Source organism: Pezoporus flaviventris, unplaced genomic scaffold (assembly GCF_033815535.1).
Source record: "Pezoporus flaviventris isolate CSIRO_AGI_PZ_B2104156 unplaced genomic scaffold, CSIRO_AGI_Pfla_v1 ptg000031l, whole genome shotgun sequence".
NCBI lineage: Eukaryota > Metazoa > Chordata > Aves > Psittaciformes > Psittacidae > Pezoporus > Pezoporus flaviventris.
The window spans coordinates 53,576,754-53,594,292 of record NW_026892579.1 but is presented as its reverse complement, the minus strand read 5'-3'; the positions used below and the strand labels follow the sequence as shown (position 1 = coordinate 53,594,292).

Sequence of the window (17,539 nt, the reverse complement as noted above, 5' to 3'; positions counted from 1 at the left end):
CAGCATCTAGGGTCTTCAGAAAGAAGAACATGGTTCAAGATTCAAAAACTACTACAAGCACCCAAATCATGAAGTCCGCTACTGCAGTACCATGTGAAATTCAGTCCGGGATACAGACAGGAATTTCACTGCTGCCCTATCCCTATCATACCTAAATGAAATCCCAAGCCTCTTGGGAATCACTAACCTTTCCCTTACTGCCTGAGAAAAGACAGCATCCAGCGGTGATGTCATCAGAAACAATCTGATTGTGTGATGTCACATCCTGGTTGCCCCAGCAGAGATGTGTGTTGTCTCTGGTGAGAACATGGAATGGGGAAGATGTCCACTGCTGCGGAAGCATCACTGCTCTGTTGTCAGAACGTTGGTCCAAGACTGGGATTGCAATGCTGCTCTTTACCCTCCTTTGTTTAACTTTTCTGATCAGCGGCGTCAGTGCAGGTTTTTCTTCTCAAATTTTTATGTTCAGAAATGATGAGGAGAGCAGAACTGCTAGTAGCCCTACAGGATATACACCTATTGCTATATCAAACAGGACTGGGCTTATTCCTTATTTTTGGTGGAATACGTATGACTTAGACTACAGCCTGATGCTGAACTTCTCCACTCATAGTCCCTAAACAAGAATTTTATCCAGCCTGCCAATGGGAAACCATCGGTGGCCATGCTAGCCCCAAAGTGCCTGGGCATTGCTTGGCAGAGCGCAGTTTTGGGGTGGCTACAGTGATACCAAGGGCTTTGGATAAAGTAGCATGGACAATTACAGGCCAATGCTTTAGCTGATGTTCTGTTCTCTAGTTTTGTAGCACAGGCAGTGCCACTGCTGTACATGAGCAATATGTCTCATTTTGTTCCCAGAATGTGGCCTCCGACCATCTTACGAGTCCTTTCAGGGGACAGGCAAGAGGTTCACAAAGGGGAGATACGCCATAGAAGGGGAGTTCCCGTGGCATGTGAGCATCCAGAGCAATGGGAGACATGTCTGTGGAGGCACCATAATCAGCGTATTGTGGATTTTGACTGCAGCTCATTGCTTTGGAGAAGAGATGTGAGTATTGAGGGGAAGTGAGGACAGCCCAGGCACAGTGGGTTGATAACATTCCTCCTTGTGGGAGTAGGATATGAATGTCCTTGGGGTTAAGTGCAAGATAAATGTTACTGAGCCAGAAAGAGAGTCTTGAAAACAGGAATTGCTTCCTTTGGGGAAAACAGGATCATTTTTTATCAGAGGTAGAGGTACAACAGAAATGTGAATGAATCTGGATAACCAGGAGATGCAGAAGGGGAATATTTTAAAGGATGATCTGAGCAACCTTTTATAAATGCCTGTGATGCTGTCCTGATGGGCCCAAGCATTACCTGTTCTTAGGTTGCCCAGAGAAGCTGTGGCTGCCCCTTGCCTGGCAGTGCTCAAGGCCAGGTTGGATGGGGCTTTGAGCAACCTGGTCTAGTGGAAGGTGTCCCTGCCCATGGCAGGGGTTGGAACTGGATGAGCTTTAAGGTCCCTTCCAATCCAAACCATTCTGTGATTCTATGATTCTGTGTGTCTACACATGTTGCAGTACCTTATAAAAAGAGATGTATTCCATTACACCTTATTCTAACCCCCAAATTACTCTTGCTTTCATATAGCAAACACCTTTACTTTATGAAGAGTCTGATTTTAAAGCAGTAGCTTCTGGATAAATCAACCCCATGCACTGCTCAGAGGAAGGGTCAAGCCCTCTGTGAGCCCCTTCCAAACTTTGGCAGGTCTGAGAGCAGACTGCTCAGTCTGGAGCTGCCAAGCTAGGGCACCAGAGATCCACAATATTCAGCCCAAGCCATCTGTTCATTAGGAAGTGGGCTATTTATGACTTGGTTACACCTCTCTCCCCCGAAGATCAGCTTTGCCTAGAAGTGAAGGTAAATTTCTGCAATATTTATAGCTAACCTGCCTGTGAAATTTGCTGAGCACCACCCTACCCTGCTCAGGAGGCACCAACCTTTATAACACAAAGCCTATATGTTTGCTTATCCCTACCCTGCTTCTTTTTTGTTCATAAGGCCACCAGACCTCACTGTTTTAGTGGGGGGAACTGACCTCAGTGTCCCGCTGGAAGAACATAAGCCAGACAGCTTGATCATCCATGAAAAATTTGACAGAATGACCATGCAAAATGACATTGCTCTGATCCTGCTCAGCTCTCCCATTGAGTTCAGCAATGAGAAAATCCCTGTCTGCTTGCCCTTCATGCATGACATCAATACGTGGCAACACTGCTGGGTTGCAGGGTGGGGAACCACAAGTGCAGGTGAGATGCTGTCAGAAGATCTATTTTCTAATCATTTATCCGTTTAAAGTAAATGTTGTCTCACAGGAAGGATCACCCCCACTAACTTCCACTCTCTACCTCCCTGGTAAACACATCCAGACCCCTGCAGCCTCTGCACATCCACCAGTTCTCTGTTCAGTGCAACAGCAGTCGTGAAGTGACCGCCAGAGCAAAGTCCCTGGTACCCTGAGCATGTATATTCAAGCTGAAACCTTAGAGCCATCTTTGCTCTGCAGAAACTCAAACTTTCTTTGGATGCATATTTTGGCATCCAAAGTAAGACAAGCTCAACCCTGGTCAGCAAGTTAGACTGGGTCTATGCTGGTCTGAAGTAAGGGAAATGTGGGTGTAGGGTTATCTTTGGCTTAATGCCTTCCTGAACCAGATTGATTCAATGGTACTGGCCACCTCTCCTCTTTATTCATTCAGAAGAGCAGATTGCTGTTGCTAATTGTTTAAGCATTAATGAAAGTAGCTCCAGCACTTATTGTGACCCAAAACATCTATCCTGAACAAATGTTACTAAATGGCTAATAGGCGTTTTCATTATTGGAAAGAATTAATCAGGAAAGAGTGGGCAGGGTGGTGCCTTGAGGCTTTGACAGTCCTTTTTAGGATTTAGTAAGTGTCCTATTTAATCCTTGCTATTTTGCTCGAAAGGGTTACTGCCTTCTCTCTGAAACTGCATTTTCCTTCTTAGGCTTCATTTGCCTCACATAACTGTAATGCATAGCACAACACTATGTTACAGTTGTGAAACTCTCCCATTTCACCAAGGTAACACGCTCTTAGAAACAGAAAAGCAGGTGGCTGCTGCAGAGTCACTCTGCTGCTTGGCAGGATATCTCTTTAGCTAGGCTCTTTGCAAAATGCATGCCATGGCTCCAGATATCAGTCTCATGCTGCTGTGTGGGCACAGGCAACGTGGCTCCTGCTATCCAAATTGCACTCAGTGTGAGGTCAATGTGCTCAGCCCTGGCACACACCCCTTCTCTTCTGGAGGTGTTTCAGAAGAAACCAGCAGAAGCTGGGTTTGGTGAGAGGGATGTGTGATGGTGTGATATGGGCCATACAGAAAAGTATGAGGCGTTGTTCCTTAGCAGAGGAAAATTGGTCATTTCTGGTCTCTACCAGCCTTTTGTAGGTGGCACCTCAGGCAGCACTAGCCTGACTCCCCTTCAGCTGCAGTCAGACCTCAACAAGTACAGCCACCTCCTTGGAGATGCTTACCTCAAAGCACTTTAATCTGTTGGCACAATTCCAGGAGTGGCCCCATCTTAGCTTAGAAAGGGACCTGACAAATTTCTGTCTATTAGATCTTACCTTTGAGTTCCACCTTCCCAAAGGTGATGAAGAAATTCTTTAGGTCTCCCCAGCAGCAACATCCTCCAAAAGTCCATTTGTTCCTGAACAGGTTCACTTTAAAGAGGAGTGAGGGTGAAACGAGCGGCTTTTCCAAGTAGCCCTGCGTATTTTCAGTCTTTTTTGTCACTTGATGGTGCCTGATTTCTGTTTTCCCATCTGAAGGGAAAAATAAAGCAATTATTTCCATTTTATACCACCATCTTGAGAACCACTTTGTGGAATGTGCAGCTGGTGCCCTGTGTGAGGCACAGCCATCCAGGAGAGCATGGGGATAACAAGAGCATCTGTTCTGGGTAAAGCTCAGTGGACTTACCTCCACAGGGCTTGCACAGGACTCTGTGAAGAATCCCTCGAACTGAGCTCTCTGGAAATATGAGTGGGAAACCCAAGGTGAGCAGTGCAGCTTATCTCAGGTCATCACCAAGATGCACAGGATAAGCTATCCTTCGGGGGTCCTCCAGCTGTACCACATCCCAGAGTTCATCTACAAAATAAGTGATTTTTTAAATCACATTTAGCAAGCTTTCACTCCCCAGGATTTCAGCATTACCCATTAACACCTCCCCCCTTTCTACCTGCCTACCCACCTTCTAATCTGGTGTGAAGTCAAGAGCACAAACTTATCTTTGCCAACATTTGGAGAGCCTCTCTTAAGCCCCCATGACCCCAAGGCCATAGGGTTGTGGCCTGAGACCCTCTTGCCATGAGATGCTTTACAAATTCAGCTGAGGGCAGTCCCAAAGGCCAGTCTCTGGCTGTGGTTTCACGCTAACTAGTGGTTGCACACTTACTAGCTCTGCAGGTTTTGTTAATTGTTCTCTTTTCACTACCTTGTTAGCAATTGCAAGGCCAACATCCCACATGATGCAGAAAGCACCAGTGAAGCTCATCAGCAGGCAGCAGTGCTTGAAGAGTATCCCACAGCTAGTGGAGAACACGCTGTGTGCTGAGATGGAGAAAGGAAGAGGTGCTTGGCAGTCACAGGTAAAATAAACAGACATATGGATGGGCATGCTGCCTAGGAAGGGCACAGAGACACTGGAGGAGAGAGCCTTCACTTCAGGAATGAACAGTGATCATTCCCGTGGCTTCCTGGGATTGCTAAAGTTTCCCTGCAGGAGGCCAGAGCAGGATGCCCAGGGGCCAAGGAACTTCCTGCGAAGGTATATTGACCCACAATATTAGTGGTGGTAAATGGTACCACATCTAGCTGGCGATCAGTCACTAGTGATGTCCCTCAGGGCCCCTGTTTTTTAACACCTTCACTGATGATCTGGATGAGGGAATTGAGCGCATCCTCGGTAAATTTGCAGATGACATCAAGTTGGCTGGGATTGTTCATCTGCTGAAGGACAGGAGGGTTTGCAGAGGGATCTGGACAGGCTGGATCAGTGGGCTGTGGCCAATAGCATGCAATTCAACAAGGCAAAGTGCCAGGTCCTGCATTTGGGCCACAACAACCCCATGCAATGCTCCAGGCTTAGGGAAGAGGGGCTGGAAAACCGCTCTGCAAAAAAGGCCCTGGGGGTGCTGACTGATGGAGCTGAACATGATCCAGCTTGTGCCCAGGCAGCCAAGAAGGCCAACAGCATCCTGGCCTGTATCAGCAATAGTGTGGGCAGCAGGGCCAGGGCAGTGATCATCCCCCTGTGCTCAGCACTGCTGAGGCTCCACCTCTAATCCTGTGTTCACTTCTGGGCCCCTCACTACAAGAAAGACATTGAGGTGCTGGAGAAGGTCCAGAGAAGGTCCAGAGAAGGGCAGTGGAGCTGGTGAAGGCTCTGGAGCACAAGTCCTATGAGTAACAGCTGAGGGGACTGAGGGTATTTAGTCTGGAGAAGAAAAGGCTCAGGGGGAACCATATTGCTCTCTACAGCTACCTGAAAGGAGGTTGTAGTGAAGTGGGGCTGGTCTCTTCTCCTGAGTAACAAGCAATAGGACAAGAGGTAATGGCCTCAAGCTGATCCAGGGAAGGTTTTGATTGGGTATTAGGAAAAACTTCTTCACAGGGAGAGTACTGGAAGAGAGGCATTGAACAGGCTGCCCAGGGAAGTGGTGGAATCACTGTCCCTGGAAGTGTTAATAACTGTGTAGATGAAGCCTTCCAGTGGGTCTATGGTTTAGTGGTGGACTTGGCAGTCCTGGGGTTGGACTTGATGATATTAGAGGTCTTTTCCAACCTAGTTGATTCTATGATTCTATGATTTTATGATTCTCTGATTCTATGACCTAGACAGTGGGGGTGCAGGACTTTCTTTGAATATTAGAAATATTAGAAACGTTTCTCAGGGGAGGTCCTTGCTTTTATCCAAATGTCTTTTGCTAACGTGGCAAGTTAGCCTGTGGGTGCCAGAGCTAGTCACAACTTACTACAATGAGTTCATGATATGGGATTGTCCTGGGTTTAGCAGTAGCAGTCAATTTTTCTCCTTCTTGGTAGCTGGTGCAGTGCTGTGTTTTGACTTTCAGCCTGGGAACAGTGCTGATAATACCGATGTTTTCAGTTGTTGCTAAGTAATGTTTACCCTGACCAAGGACTTTGTGAGGGTCATGCTCTGCCAGGGAGGAGGGGAAGCTGGGAGGAAGCAGAGACAGGACCCCTGACCCAAACTAACCAAAGACGTATTCCATACCACAGCACGTCATACCCGGGGAGGGTAACTGGGAGTTACCCAGAAGGACACAGGGTCTTCTGGGTCGGATTTGTTTCTTGGCTGGTGGTATTGTATTCTCTTCCCTTGTTATTTTCTCTTATCATTGTTGTCGTTGGTGGTAGCGGTGGTGATTTGTGTTGTACATTGGTTGCTGGACTGTTCTTGTCTCAACCCGTGGGAGTTGCACTCTTTCGATCCTCCTCCCCATCCGTCTGGGAGCGGGGAAGGGGAGAGCGCTGGGGGGGGGGGCTCGATTGCTTCCAGCCCAGCACCACTCACTGGGAGTGAGTGAACAAGCTGTCTGGCTAGGGTTTAAACCACGACAGGGATGATGGACTTTTCAGGTGAAATGATAGAGTTTGAGCAGGGTTTGACATCAGGGAATACTAAGGGGAGAGAGCTGACATGAACACTCAAATGTGGGAAAACCTTACTCAGAACTTGTACCTCAGAACATATTCCACCTGTGGGATTGCTGTTCTGGTGTCAAACAGTCTGAAAGCCAAAAAATGCCTTTCATAGCATCCAGCCTTCAGTGGTAAGGACTGGGCTGCCCTGCAGCCTCTGCTTCAGGACTAAGAGCTCCATTGTCCACTAGGCAAAGGGTTTTCTTACACATCTGCATGTGTTTGCAGGGGGACAGATGGGCAGACGCATGTATACACAGCATTGTCCTGTAGTAATCATTTGCTGAGGGAACTAAAACAGCATCCAGGACAGAGAGGGATCCTCTGCCATTTAGGCAAAGACAGCAGGTACACAGACTGTGGACTGCAAAGCCATTGTGAGCTGACCTTGTAGCTGGGCAGCAGAGGGGAAGTTTCCTTTGCAGAATCATTTTTGATTAGCCAGAAAGCATCTGTCTCTGAAACCATTCATCTAGCAACTTTCACCTCCATTAAATTCAATCAAAAAATTTAAAAAGAAAACTGTCACAGGATAACATTAACATGATTAAAGAATGCACTTCCCAGCCCAGCCTTAAGTTCTGCAGCTGAATTATGCCGATGAAACAGCAAGAGCACTTGTACCCAGCAAAATGAATCGCCTGTATTCAGAAGGCTGATGAGGGTACTATTTTGATCTACAAAATGTTAGAATTGTCTGAGAAATGAACTAGAAATGTGAGCCTTCCAAGCAGTGGAAGTACACAATGATTGCATGTGTGATAATGCTCATAACCCAGCTACTGCCCACATTCAGAAGGTTGACAAGGCAGAAACGTCTTGCAACCTGAGGTAACAAGAGCAAGACAAAATCACACCCCAGGCTAGAAGTGGAACTCTTCAAGGAAGAAATAGGTGACTTCACCAGAATTCACTGATTTGCTGCAGGGGAAACATGTTGCTGATGGACAGTTTTCTGGGAAGTACTGATTGAAGTCAAGTAGAGCACACTGTGACCTTTCTAGGCTGGTTCAGAAATCCTGTGGCTTGTCCGTAGTAGGCTACCTGGTCATGAACTGGAAGGTCAGGGCTGAACCCAATGCTTGTTTTGCAGCATAGACTATTGGACACCAATTCATCTGCCCTGGGCAGATAGCAAGGCACACTGTAGGCAGTGCAATCTATTGAGCTATGTTTGTATGTCAAATGAGAATGAGGCCAGATTTCAGAATACCTAAATCTTTTACAAAGTCAGCACTGTCAAGATGTTTGGGGCATGTTTTTGGTCTGTGCTAACAAGGTGTCTCCTGGATGACTTCCAGACACAGAATCACAGAATAACAGAATCACAGAATGGTTAAGGTTGGAAGGGACCACTGGAGGTCATCTAGTCCAAACCCCCCGCTCAAGCAAGTTCATCTAGAGCACATTACTCAGGACCATGTCCAGATGGTTCTTCAATATCTCCAAGAAAGGAGACTTCACAATCTCCCTGGGCACCCTATTTCAATGCTCAGCCACCCTCACAGTAAAGATCTTCCTCATGTTCAGGTGAAACTTCCTGTGTTTTAATTTAGGACCACTGCCTCTCATCCTATTGCCTGACACAGTCCCAGCTTTTTCATAAGTCAAGAGCCACCCACAATAATCACTTTGGATCACTTTAGAGGCCAGGAAGGAATAGCAGTGTGGGCAAAGCAAAGACACCTAATCAGGGAACAAGCCCTGGAGGTGCCGAGTTTGCTATTGTAGATGTGGTCACAGGAAACATGGAAGCCATGCACTGCATAGGTGCATGATCTGTTTGGACATGAAGTGGATAAAAGCCTTATGTTAACCTTACCTGAGCTTTGCTGAAAATTGGGATACATTTGTTCATATCCAGAGCCAGGGCAAGTTACATCTAGACCCAAGGTTGTAAGTCCATACAACCCTCATCTGGATCCAAAGGATTACCATCCTAGGTCTTTGCACTGTATGTCATTCATGTACTGTATTTGCAACAAGCTGTTTTATATGAGTAACTAAAACCACACAGATATCTTCATCCAGGCATCATGTAGAAGGTTCATCCTACTGACCACTGCCTTAATGGCAACAGGAAATGCATAGGAAAGCTCAGACATTTTACTAGCTACCATCATACTAGTACCAGACAAGACTAATTTGTGGATCACTGATGATATTCCTACATTAACTCAAGGAGATTGAATAACAGAGCTTCCAAGTATTTGTACTTAAAAGAAAAAAAAAAATAAAAATCCATTCACTTAAAAGGAAAAAAAATCTATGGCATACCAATTCCCTTGCAATTCTGCAGACAAATACATAGATTGACTGTGAATTAACACTAACAGGATCTGTAATTGACTTATAGTTCTGTTTAGCCATAAACATTAGCATTAATGGATGTTCATGGTGTACAAGTGCTAAAGAAGAGACACTAGAGATGGCCTACGCATTATTTTTTGCGTGCTACATTTCTTCCATGACCCCATGAACCACAATTGATATCTAATTCCTTGCTTTCTCAAGCATCTTTTGTTAGGCTCTGATGCAATGGTAACTGGAACAATAATTAGAGTATAAGAGATTGAAAGCAAATGCCTCCTTCAGTGTCTTGCCTATCCAGACAAAATTCAGTAAACAGCCCAATTATATTTTAGAGATTCTCTGCAAAGGGGGTCTGTAAGGGTAGCTCTGTGATGTGGTGATTAGGACAGAGTGTGTTCAGCTCAAAGTCACAGTTCACATTCGGTTCAGGTCAGCAGCAGATGAAGGGGGAACCAGTCCTTAGCCCGACTTCCAGGGAAAGGAATCATTGTGTAGCCACAAACAAGCAGTAGGATGGTTCCAGCTCTGCTTCATCATGTCCTACACTGTTCCCCAGTGTAGGGCTGATCTGAGTCATGGGCTGAAGTTATCTATCCCCTTCCACCGACTGTACCAGGAGGTGATCTTGGCCATCTCTGATTAATGTCTAAATTGACACTAGGATGCAACTACAGCAATGGGTTTTGATTTCTTTAGTTCATAAAAAGGCAGGAAAGGACCTCTTTCCTTGACCTAAAGTATGTCCTGCCTACATATACTGTCAGCAGTTTGGAAAGGGCAAATGCCCTTTACAGCACCTGGGATAATCAGGGCTCTCATCCTACATAGCTATAGAAACAGCAGTAGTTGCTGTACAACCCTGTGTGGGATTTATCAGGCCACATACATATAAATAATTTCTATAGCCATGTGCATCTACCAAATCTCTTCCCATCAATAGTGAGACACCCCCCCCCCCCCCCCCGCCCCCCTTCAAAGTCATTGAGGCTGTTTCAACCACCTATTTTAAAATTAGATAAATCCCTGTACAAGTGTTTGTTGCTCTGTGTTAACTAAAAGCAAGACCAAGGTGTTAAGACCACAGAGAAACACAGGACTCCAAGGCAGGACAGTGCCTACATCCAAATCTCCAGTGTGATTTTAGATATCCCAGGATATCCCCCTGGCATCCCACTGCCTATCTCAAACTATGCCCCAGAGCCAGTAACGTGTCTGCAGTGGGGGCTTGACACTTGCTCTGGAAGCACCAAGAAGAGGTGATCAGTCTGGAGCTAAACTCACTTCTTGCACCCTCACTTCATCTGTGCATAAGAGTGCTACACCAGTGAAGAACTAACAAAAGCTCTTGCATCCTTTTACTGGTGCTAACACGGCTCTAAAACTGCAAAGAAAGACTTGTTAAATAGAATTTTTGTTTTAAGAAAAAGTCTGCAAATGAAAATTAGGTCTATATGGGTAAATTATCACAGATGCAAGGAAATGGTCAGAAAGCAAGGAAGCATGGTCAATCCCTCAGGCTCTTCAAAATGCCTGAGCAGAGGTGGCTAGATGGAGGTCTGATTATAGTCTGTAGGGATGCAGAATGCCTGTGTGAGGTCTGAGGTTTGTCTATCAGACAAAGCTCTCCTGGGAACCAGAAGTCAAAGCTAACCACATTTCAGTTCAAAGTTATTAGTAGTGATGCAAAATTACTTCATGTTCATACCTTACCTTAATCTTGAAGAGAATGAGCCACTCTCCACCCTTCCGGTGGATTCTCCATCACTGAACTATTGCTAACATGATGAGGTGGGTTTGTTTTTGTTTTTTTTTCCTGAAGGGGTGAATTTTTTTAAGTAGGAAAGTATCTTGGGAAGCTCCAGAGCAAAGCAGTAGAAATATTTCTGCATTTGCAGCCTCTTAAATTTGCTTCTGAAGGGTGCTTTGATGTGCCGCTCATAAGAATCAGAGCACTTTTGCTGTGTCCCATGGGTTTGTAGGGCTTTCATCATTTTATCATTTTATGATATGGGTAGACAAGTGAACACATTCAAGCTGTTGTGGCTTAATTCTGTAATCTGTCAAAATCATTCCTTCCTGTTGCAAGGATCTGGGATGTTGATGATATCCCATGTCTCTTCTGCTTTCTTCTTCTGAGTTTTTTTTGCTCCCTCAGACTGAAGTTCTTCGTTTTGCAGCAAGAGGGTCCAGCATTACTTTGTGTGCCTGGTGGGTGAAGCTGTGGGGAGCAGAACATCTCTGAATGGAGCTGAACATCCAATGTGTGCTTGCCCTCAGAGTGGGGGAATTGGTGTGATGACTCAGAGGGGCCACTTCTCATTCAGTGAGTCAACACAGCTTTAAGGGGAAGTCATGACTCACAGGCGGATTTAAATTCTTTGAAGAAGTCGACAAGCATGTGGCAGAGGGTGATCCAGCTGATGTAATGTGCTGAGACTTCTAAAACTCTTTTAGCGAGACTTCTCACCAAAGGCTCATGGAGAAAGTCAACTGTCATGAAGTAGAAGTGCTTTGGTTTGAAAGGGAGGCAAGACAGAGGAAGGATTTGACAAGAGAAGGGACTTACAGATGGAGTTTTGTTGGCATCTATGCAAGGAATTGTGATGTTCAAGGAGGGTGAATGCTGAGATGACCAAGTCAGCCAGTGCCACGGCATTTTTCGCGGTGGTCACAAGTAAAACTGACTGTGCAGAGGTGCAGCAGGATCTCATCATTCAGAGTTACTGGAGGTTAAAACAGCAGATGCAGTTCATTGTTGATAAAGGAAAAGTAATGTATATAGGGAGAAGCAACTCCAGCAGTACACATGCAATGATAGGCTCTAATTTAAATATTACCTTGTAAGATCTTGGAGCAGCTGTGGATAGTCCTTCAAAAACATCAGCCTGAGGCTCTGTGGAGATCAAAAATGCAATGAGGGCATTATGAATTACTAGGAAAGCAAATGCATGTTATGCTAGGGCACTAATCTTGGAAGCCTATGTCTTACGTGCTATGATTCCCATCTACCCCATCAGAGAAAGGACAAGTAGTTTTAGAAAAGGACAAGGGTAGAGTAGGAGGGATGAACAGGGACATGGAATGGTTTCTGTTGGAAAGGGGAATAATAGAGCAGGACTCCGAGGCTGAAAAAGAGATGTCAGATGGAGATATGACACAGATTTCTAAAGTCATGAGCAGCAAGGAGAGGACAGTCAAAAGCTGTCCTCTTGTTCCTGCTGTTAAAAACATATGAAGGAGGGAGTGTCAGATGGTTGTATCAGCCAGAGGATTTAAAACAAAGAGAAGGAAGTGTATTTTCATCCAACAGATAATTAAACTATGGAAGTCACTGACCAGGATGTTGTGGGTATTTATCCTAAGGGATAAATGGATTCAAAAAGCAATTAGATAACTTCCTGGATGAAGATCTCTCTAAGGCTATTAACCACTGTGATGTAAATACAACTCTGTAAATACTTGTCCTGTTTCTCATTCTCCTTCCCTGAGTACTTGCTACAGATGACTGTCAGAGATCGGAGTCTGGGCCACATGGGGTTTGGTCCAGATGCATTGTAACTGCCTGTAAGTCTGTGCAACTAATGGACCCTGCTGACATCAGTGAGAATAGAGTTGGGCAGTCTTGTCATTTTCCAGCAAGTGGATGGAGGGACAGAGTAGCTGAAGATCACTGAGATCACAAGGGGATCCTATGAAAGGAGTCCAAGTGCTCTGTGTTACCTGAGTCACTTTTGATACCTGCATACTAAAAACAGCCATAGCCTCTTTCCTCCTGCCTTTCTCTAAAGATAGCTTGTTCATAGTGAAATAACTAAAGAAATCATGTTTGAAAAATCCTTTATTTCCTGCAGCCAGGGCAACTCTAATGGCAAGTGTTGTTATTCACATGCTAATTCTCTCCAATTTACACAGAGCTTACCAACATGAAAATGAAACTAGCAATGAGTGCAAGGATTGTGTATCCACCTAACGAGTATCAGATGGGTTGTTCTCCGTTCCTCAGAACTTCTCCCACCTAAGAAGATTTATGTGGCTGAATGTGTTTGTTCTGATCAATTACCCATGTTGCAGGCATGGATACAAATACAGAAAGGAAGCAGATAACGTTCTTGATCCAAAGCCCACTAAAGTCAGCAGAAATGCACCTGATGTTCACAAAAAAGTTTTGGCCACATTGAAAAGGATGAAACTTTTTATTAGCTTCAGTGAACAAAGCGCTTAAGTGCATTGTTAGTTGGTGACAGTTTTTATATAACCCAGAACTATTTACCAGTGAATACATCATTGCTCTCACCTCTCCTGATCGAAGGATTAACATGCAGTTGTGGAAGGCATGAGTTCAGCACCAGATCTGATTTGATGTTGCTTTTCAGTCATCTTCTAGTTGACAAGAATTGTGGAACAGAAGCAAAGGTGCTATTTTCAGAACATTTTTCTGTCCAGTAACTTGGCACTGAGGCTGAAGATCAGAAGCAGGTATCTGGTTGTGTGCTGTTGACCAGAAGTATTTCACCACCAGGATGCGGGAGGCTGAAAGCAGCATAAAATCTTCGATCTTCAGTTGTTAATCTGAGCGTTCACTAAATTAATGCTACTGGAAACATCACGGAGCTTAGATAATCGTACCAGCTCGCTCCTCTCACAGCCTCTCCTACACAAGGATGGAAAAACCTTGGGCCAAGATTACTGAGAGCTTAAGTTGGATACAGGGATATTAAGAAATGTCCAAGAACTGAGTTTATTTTCTCTATCTTTAGGCCTGTAAAACCCAGACTATTGATTCATCTGGGCTCCTACTATAATTCTGTGAGTGAGTTTATCACATAGAGAGGATGATTTAGCCCACTTCGTGATAAAATCATCAAGTTAAATCCCTGAAGAGAAATATCATGTTAGAAGTTGCACCCATTGGAGCAGACCAGCTCAGCCCATGTGGAAAGGGATCTGAAGCAGGATTTGCATCTCAGAGTTTGTGGATTAAAGAAATGGATTTGCAGCTGCTGCCTGGGTTTTCACAGCTCTGTCTAACTCTCTGCCTAGGTTTTAAATCTCTTTGCACAGTGGACATTCCCCCAAGCCCTGCAGATAGCTATCCCTTTCCCCACTGACCAGGCAGAGAACAAAATGAACATGGGTAGAGAGGCAAACAGTGAAAAGCAGATCTGATTTGAAAGGAAAATGCATGATGTATGGTTTAAACAGGGATTCCTGGCTCTGCTGTTGCCTCATGCAAATCTCATCACTTTTCCGCTGTGTTTTTTTCAGTTATGAAATAAGATAAGACTTTTCCCCCAGGGATAGTCACAAGGTATCAGGGATTAACTGGTACTTAAGCGCTCTGGGAGAAAAATCCTTTGCAAGTGTGAACAGCCTCCAAATTGAACACTGAAACCAAACTTGCCTGATGGTGTGTGTGGGCTCTACCAGTGCTAAAAGTCTCCTACACTAGGAAAAGCTGGCATGACGCACCCCGACATATCACCAATGAGGGATTGTCAGCCGTTGCTGCGTCACTGCCCTGCGAACGGCTCCCACTCTCTTGACTTCATTTATTATCTTAGTGTAGGAGGCTTGAAGCGCCTTCCTTTCACTACCAGGATAATATGTTTGGCCTGTTCCTGTCCTGAGGGGATTAACAGTAAAATTCCCAGTAATTTAATTGTGCGTACAGCCTAGGAGATGTTCATTTATTCAAGCAGGATGCCATCACCAATGACACTGATAACACATGGATCTGAGGTCGCTGCAAGGTCACCTGTAGAATTCATGAAAATTCTTGGTGAAACAGGGTTGGGAAATGTCTTCAGATCCTGAACCTGAAGGGGGTCCAGCACCACTGGCTGAGATGCAGACATGTAGCTACAGTAACACCATGTCAGTGTAAACAGCATTGAATTTACAGTTGGACTCTATGATCCTAAAGGTCTTTTCCAACCTGAATGATCCTGTGATTCTATGACACTTTGAATGCTGAAGCAACATTTGCTCTGAATTTTTCTTAATTTTAGCCTCCTGCATGCATGTTGAACCATATTCATATACATGAGTGACCTGGGCCCTCCATCTAGTGAAGTGAATAGGAGTTCAGCCATAAACGTTAGCAGGTGCTGATGCATTGCACAGGGAGCTACAGCCAATTCCTTACTCATTGATTAATGTGTGTTAGCTCAGTGTAACTGCTGGAGGAAGGGGGCTCATACATTAATGACAAAGACATTTCTCAGAGTAGTGTGCAAAGAGGGAAGAATAACATTTCCCAGGAAAGAGGAAAGCTGGTTGTTTCAGGAAATAGGTTTACATTGAATTTATTTGCCACATGTAGTGGAGATGGGGGAGAAAAAAGATTCAAACCCACTGTGGAATGGAACTTATTTAGAGCATGGTCTTCACAGCACTTAAGAAGTCCATAACTGTGAGAAAAAGGCTGCACTTTGCTGGGTAGATTTTGTGCTAGTTTCTCTACTTCCTCAGGCTGTGTTCAGAGACAGCATGGAGAGGTCATATAGGCAACTGCATGTGCTCTTGGTGTTCAGGCTGCAGCACCCAAGAGGAGGACATTCTGGCTGCAACATGCATTTGAAGGCTTGCACACACTGGGTGAGTGATGGTTGCCCTTGCAGTAGCAGGCAAGTTTTCAGTAAAATTACTGTGGTTGCCAGAAGGATTTGTCAGGATTAGTGTTCATCTCTTGTCCAATTTCTGGATGCTAGCCCACAGAATTAATTGTGGCAGCTACCTGTCACCTACATGCTTCAGTTTTGCAGAGAAGTCACAGACTGAATGAGCAGTCACAGCAATCTCCCTTTTCATTCCTGGATGTTGTCTCTTGGTGACAGGATTTAGGTATCATTCTGGAGCCACAGGAGTGTGTGGAAGAATCTGAGAAGGACAGGGCATTGCACTGAGCCAGAGCTTGTGACTGATCTCCTCTTACCTTTTGTATCTTTTTATTCTGCAAGGACATCAGGTCTGAGCTGTAGAATTCTGAGTCCAAAATTTCCTTGTCCCCAAAATCCTCATGAACCTGGGATAGAGTTCAGTTTTCCCATCAGCCTGTGGGATTCAGCTGATGACAGATGTGAGGTTTGACCTTGCTCTAACATCCTTCTTACGCCATAGGTGGACAGCGGGGGACCTCTGGTTTGCAGCAGCTGGAACACCATGAAGTGGTTTCAGGTTGGAATTGTCAGCTGGAAACAAGATCATGCAGACAAGCCAGCCCATGAGATCTTATTGTCTGTTTACAGCTACCGTCACTGGATAGAGACTGAAACAGCCAAAAGTGGGAAACCTTTCTTCATTGAAGGTGTGGATAACTATTCTAATAGTCAGCTGTTTTCCTCCAAGGCTGAGCCACAGCTGGTATCCCTTGAGTATTGTCTCCTTTTATTTATCTCTTTAATAGCAATTAGATTACTATAGGGAAGATTTTTTCAAAACATAATAAAAGTCAGAACTCATGTCTTATCATTCTCTCACACATATAATCGTGTCTCAGGTTAACTCCATCCCACTCATGAGCATACAGACACCAAAATGAGATGCAACTATGAGGCAGAAGAGCAAGGCAGAGGCCATTGAAACGAAATGAAAGATCAAGACTCAAACAAGAGAGGCCATAATCCTCTGAGAAAATTTGCACTGGTGGTCATACCAGGACCATTTTTTTGCTGAGTTCAGATGAAAAGTCAAATTGTGGCATCTGAAGGAGCTGCTCCTGTTAGAAAGCTGAAACCCGAAGAAAGGTCTTAGCTTACGCAGTTGCATATTAGCTGTTGGTAATATAGCTCTGGGTTAACATATCTTAATGCAAATTATCATCGGAACTAATGTATCTTCTATCTTGCAGCTAGCCCAAGCTAGGAGCATATTCAGAGACCACAGTAGCTTCTTAGATGGTACGTCAAGCTGCTGGGACTTGACTACATGTCAAATTCAGCGTCTCCTTAAGTGGCCAGTGTTGGAAGGTGTAGCATCATATAACTAATCAATCTTATTTACCTGGATTGCAAATGCTGGGTTTTGTTTGTTAAAAGCAACAGATAAAAATTCAGTTGACTGTAGAGAACTGTTTCTGAGCTATCCATAAAATACTGTCTACAGAAAGCTACAAAGTTTTCTACCCCTTGGCTTTGTAATTAGCCAAAATTAATCCCTTGCAAGTAAATGGTAAATCTAAAGGAAATACCACTTTTTTTTTATTTATTTTTTTTTAATTATTCTGTTAGAAGCCTTTTACATGGTTGCTAAGAAGCCCACATCCAGCCCGAGCTGGACCTGAGCTGGTCCTTCATTCAGTGCATGGTTCTTCATTCCTTCTTCAGCAGCAAAGTGCATTGCAAAATGTGTTCTGGTCTTCACAAGGCATTTGCTTTTCTTGGAAGTGATGGCAAAGGAGGCAAGCGAGAAGGTCTTCTTCATGTCCCACCTTTGAAGCAGCATAAAAGCACCTGTAATTTGCAGCAATGATAAAACTCAGTGAATG

The 17,539-nt window shown here is 44.6% G+C and overlaps 1 protein-coding gene across 3 annotated transcripts; it reads left to right on the top strand.

Moving 5' to 3' along the window:
- Positions 1 to 221: 221 nt before the first annotated feature.
- On the top strand, positions 222 to 16,524 carry LOC133273109 (serine protease 55-like). Of its 3 annotated transcripts, XM_061461064.1 has the most exons (6): positions 372 to 441; positions 859 to 1,048; positions 2,047 to 2,294; positions 4,519 to 4,664; positions 16,174 to 16,230; positions 16,302 to 16,524. In XM_061461064.1, exons 1-6 carry the CDS (start codon positions 387 to 389, stop codon positions 16,323 to 16,325), a joined length of 720 nt encoding a protein of 239 aa, XP_061317048.1. In that variant the 5' UTR covers positions 372 to 386; the 3' UTR covers positions 16,326 to 16,524. The 3 variants fall into 3 exon arrangements, with proteins under 3 accessions (XP_061317047.1, XP_061317046.1, XP_061317048.1); XM_061461063.1 differs by lacking the exon at positions 372 to 441 and adding an exon at positions 222 to 299 and having other exon boundaries at positions 16,174 to 16,524; XM_061461062.1 differs by having other exon boundaries at positions 313 to 441; positions 16,174 to 16,524.
- The last annotated feature ends 1,015 nt before the right edge of the window (positions 16,525 to 17,539 follow it).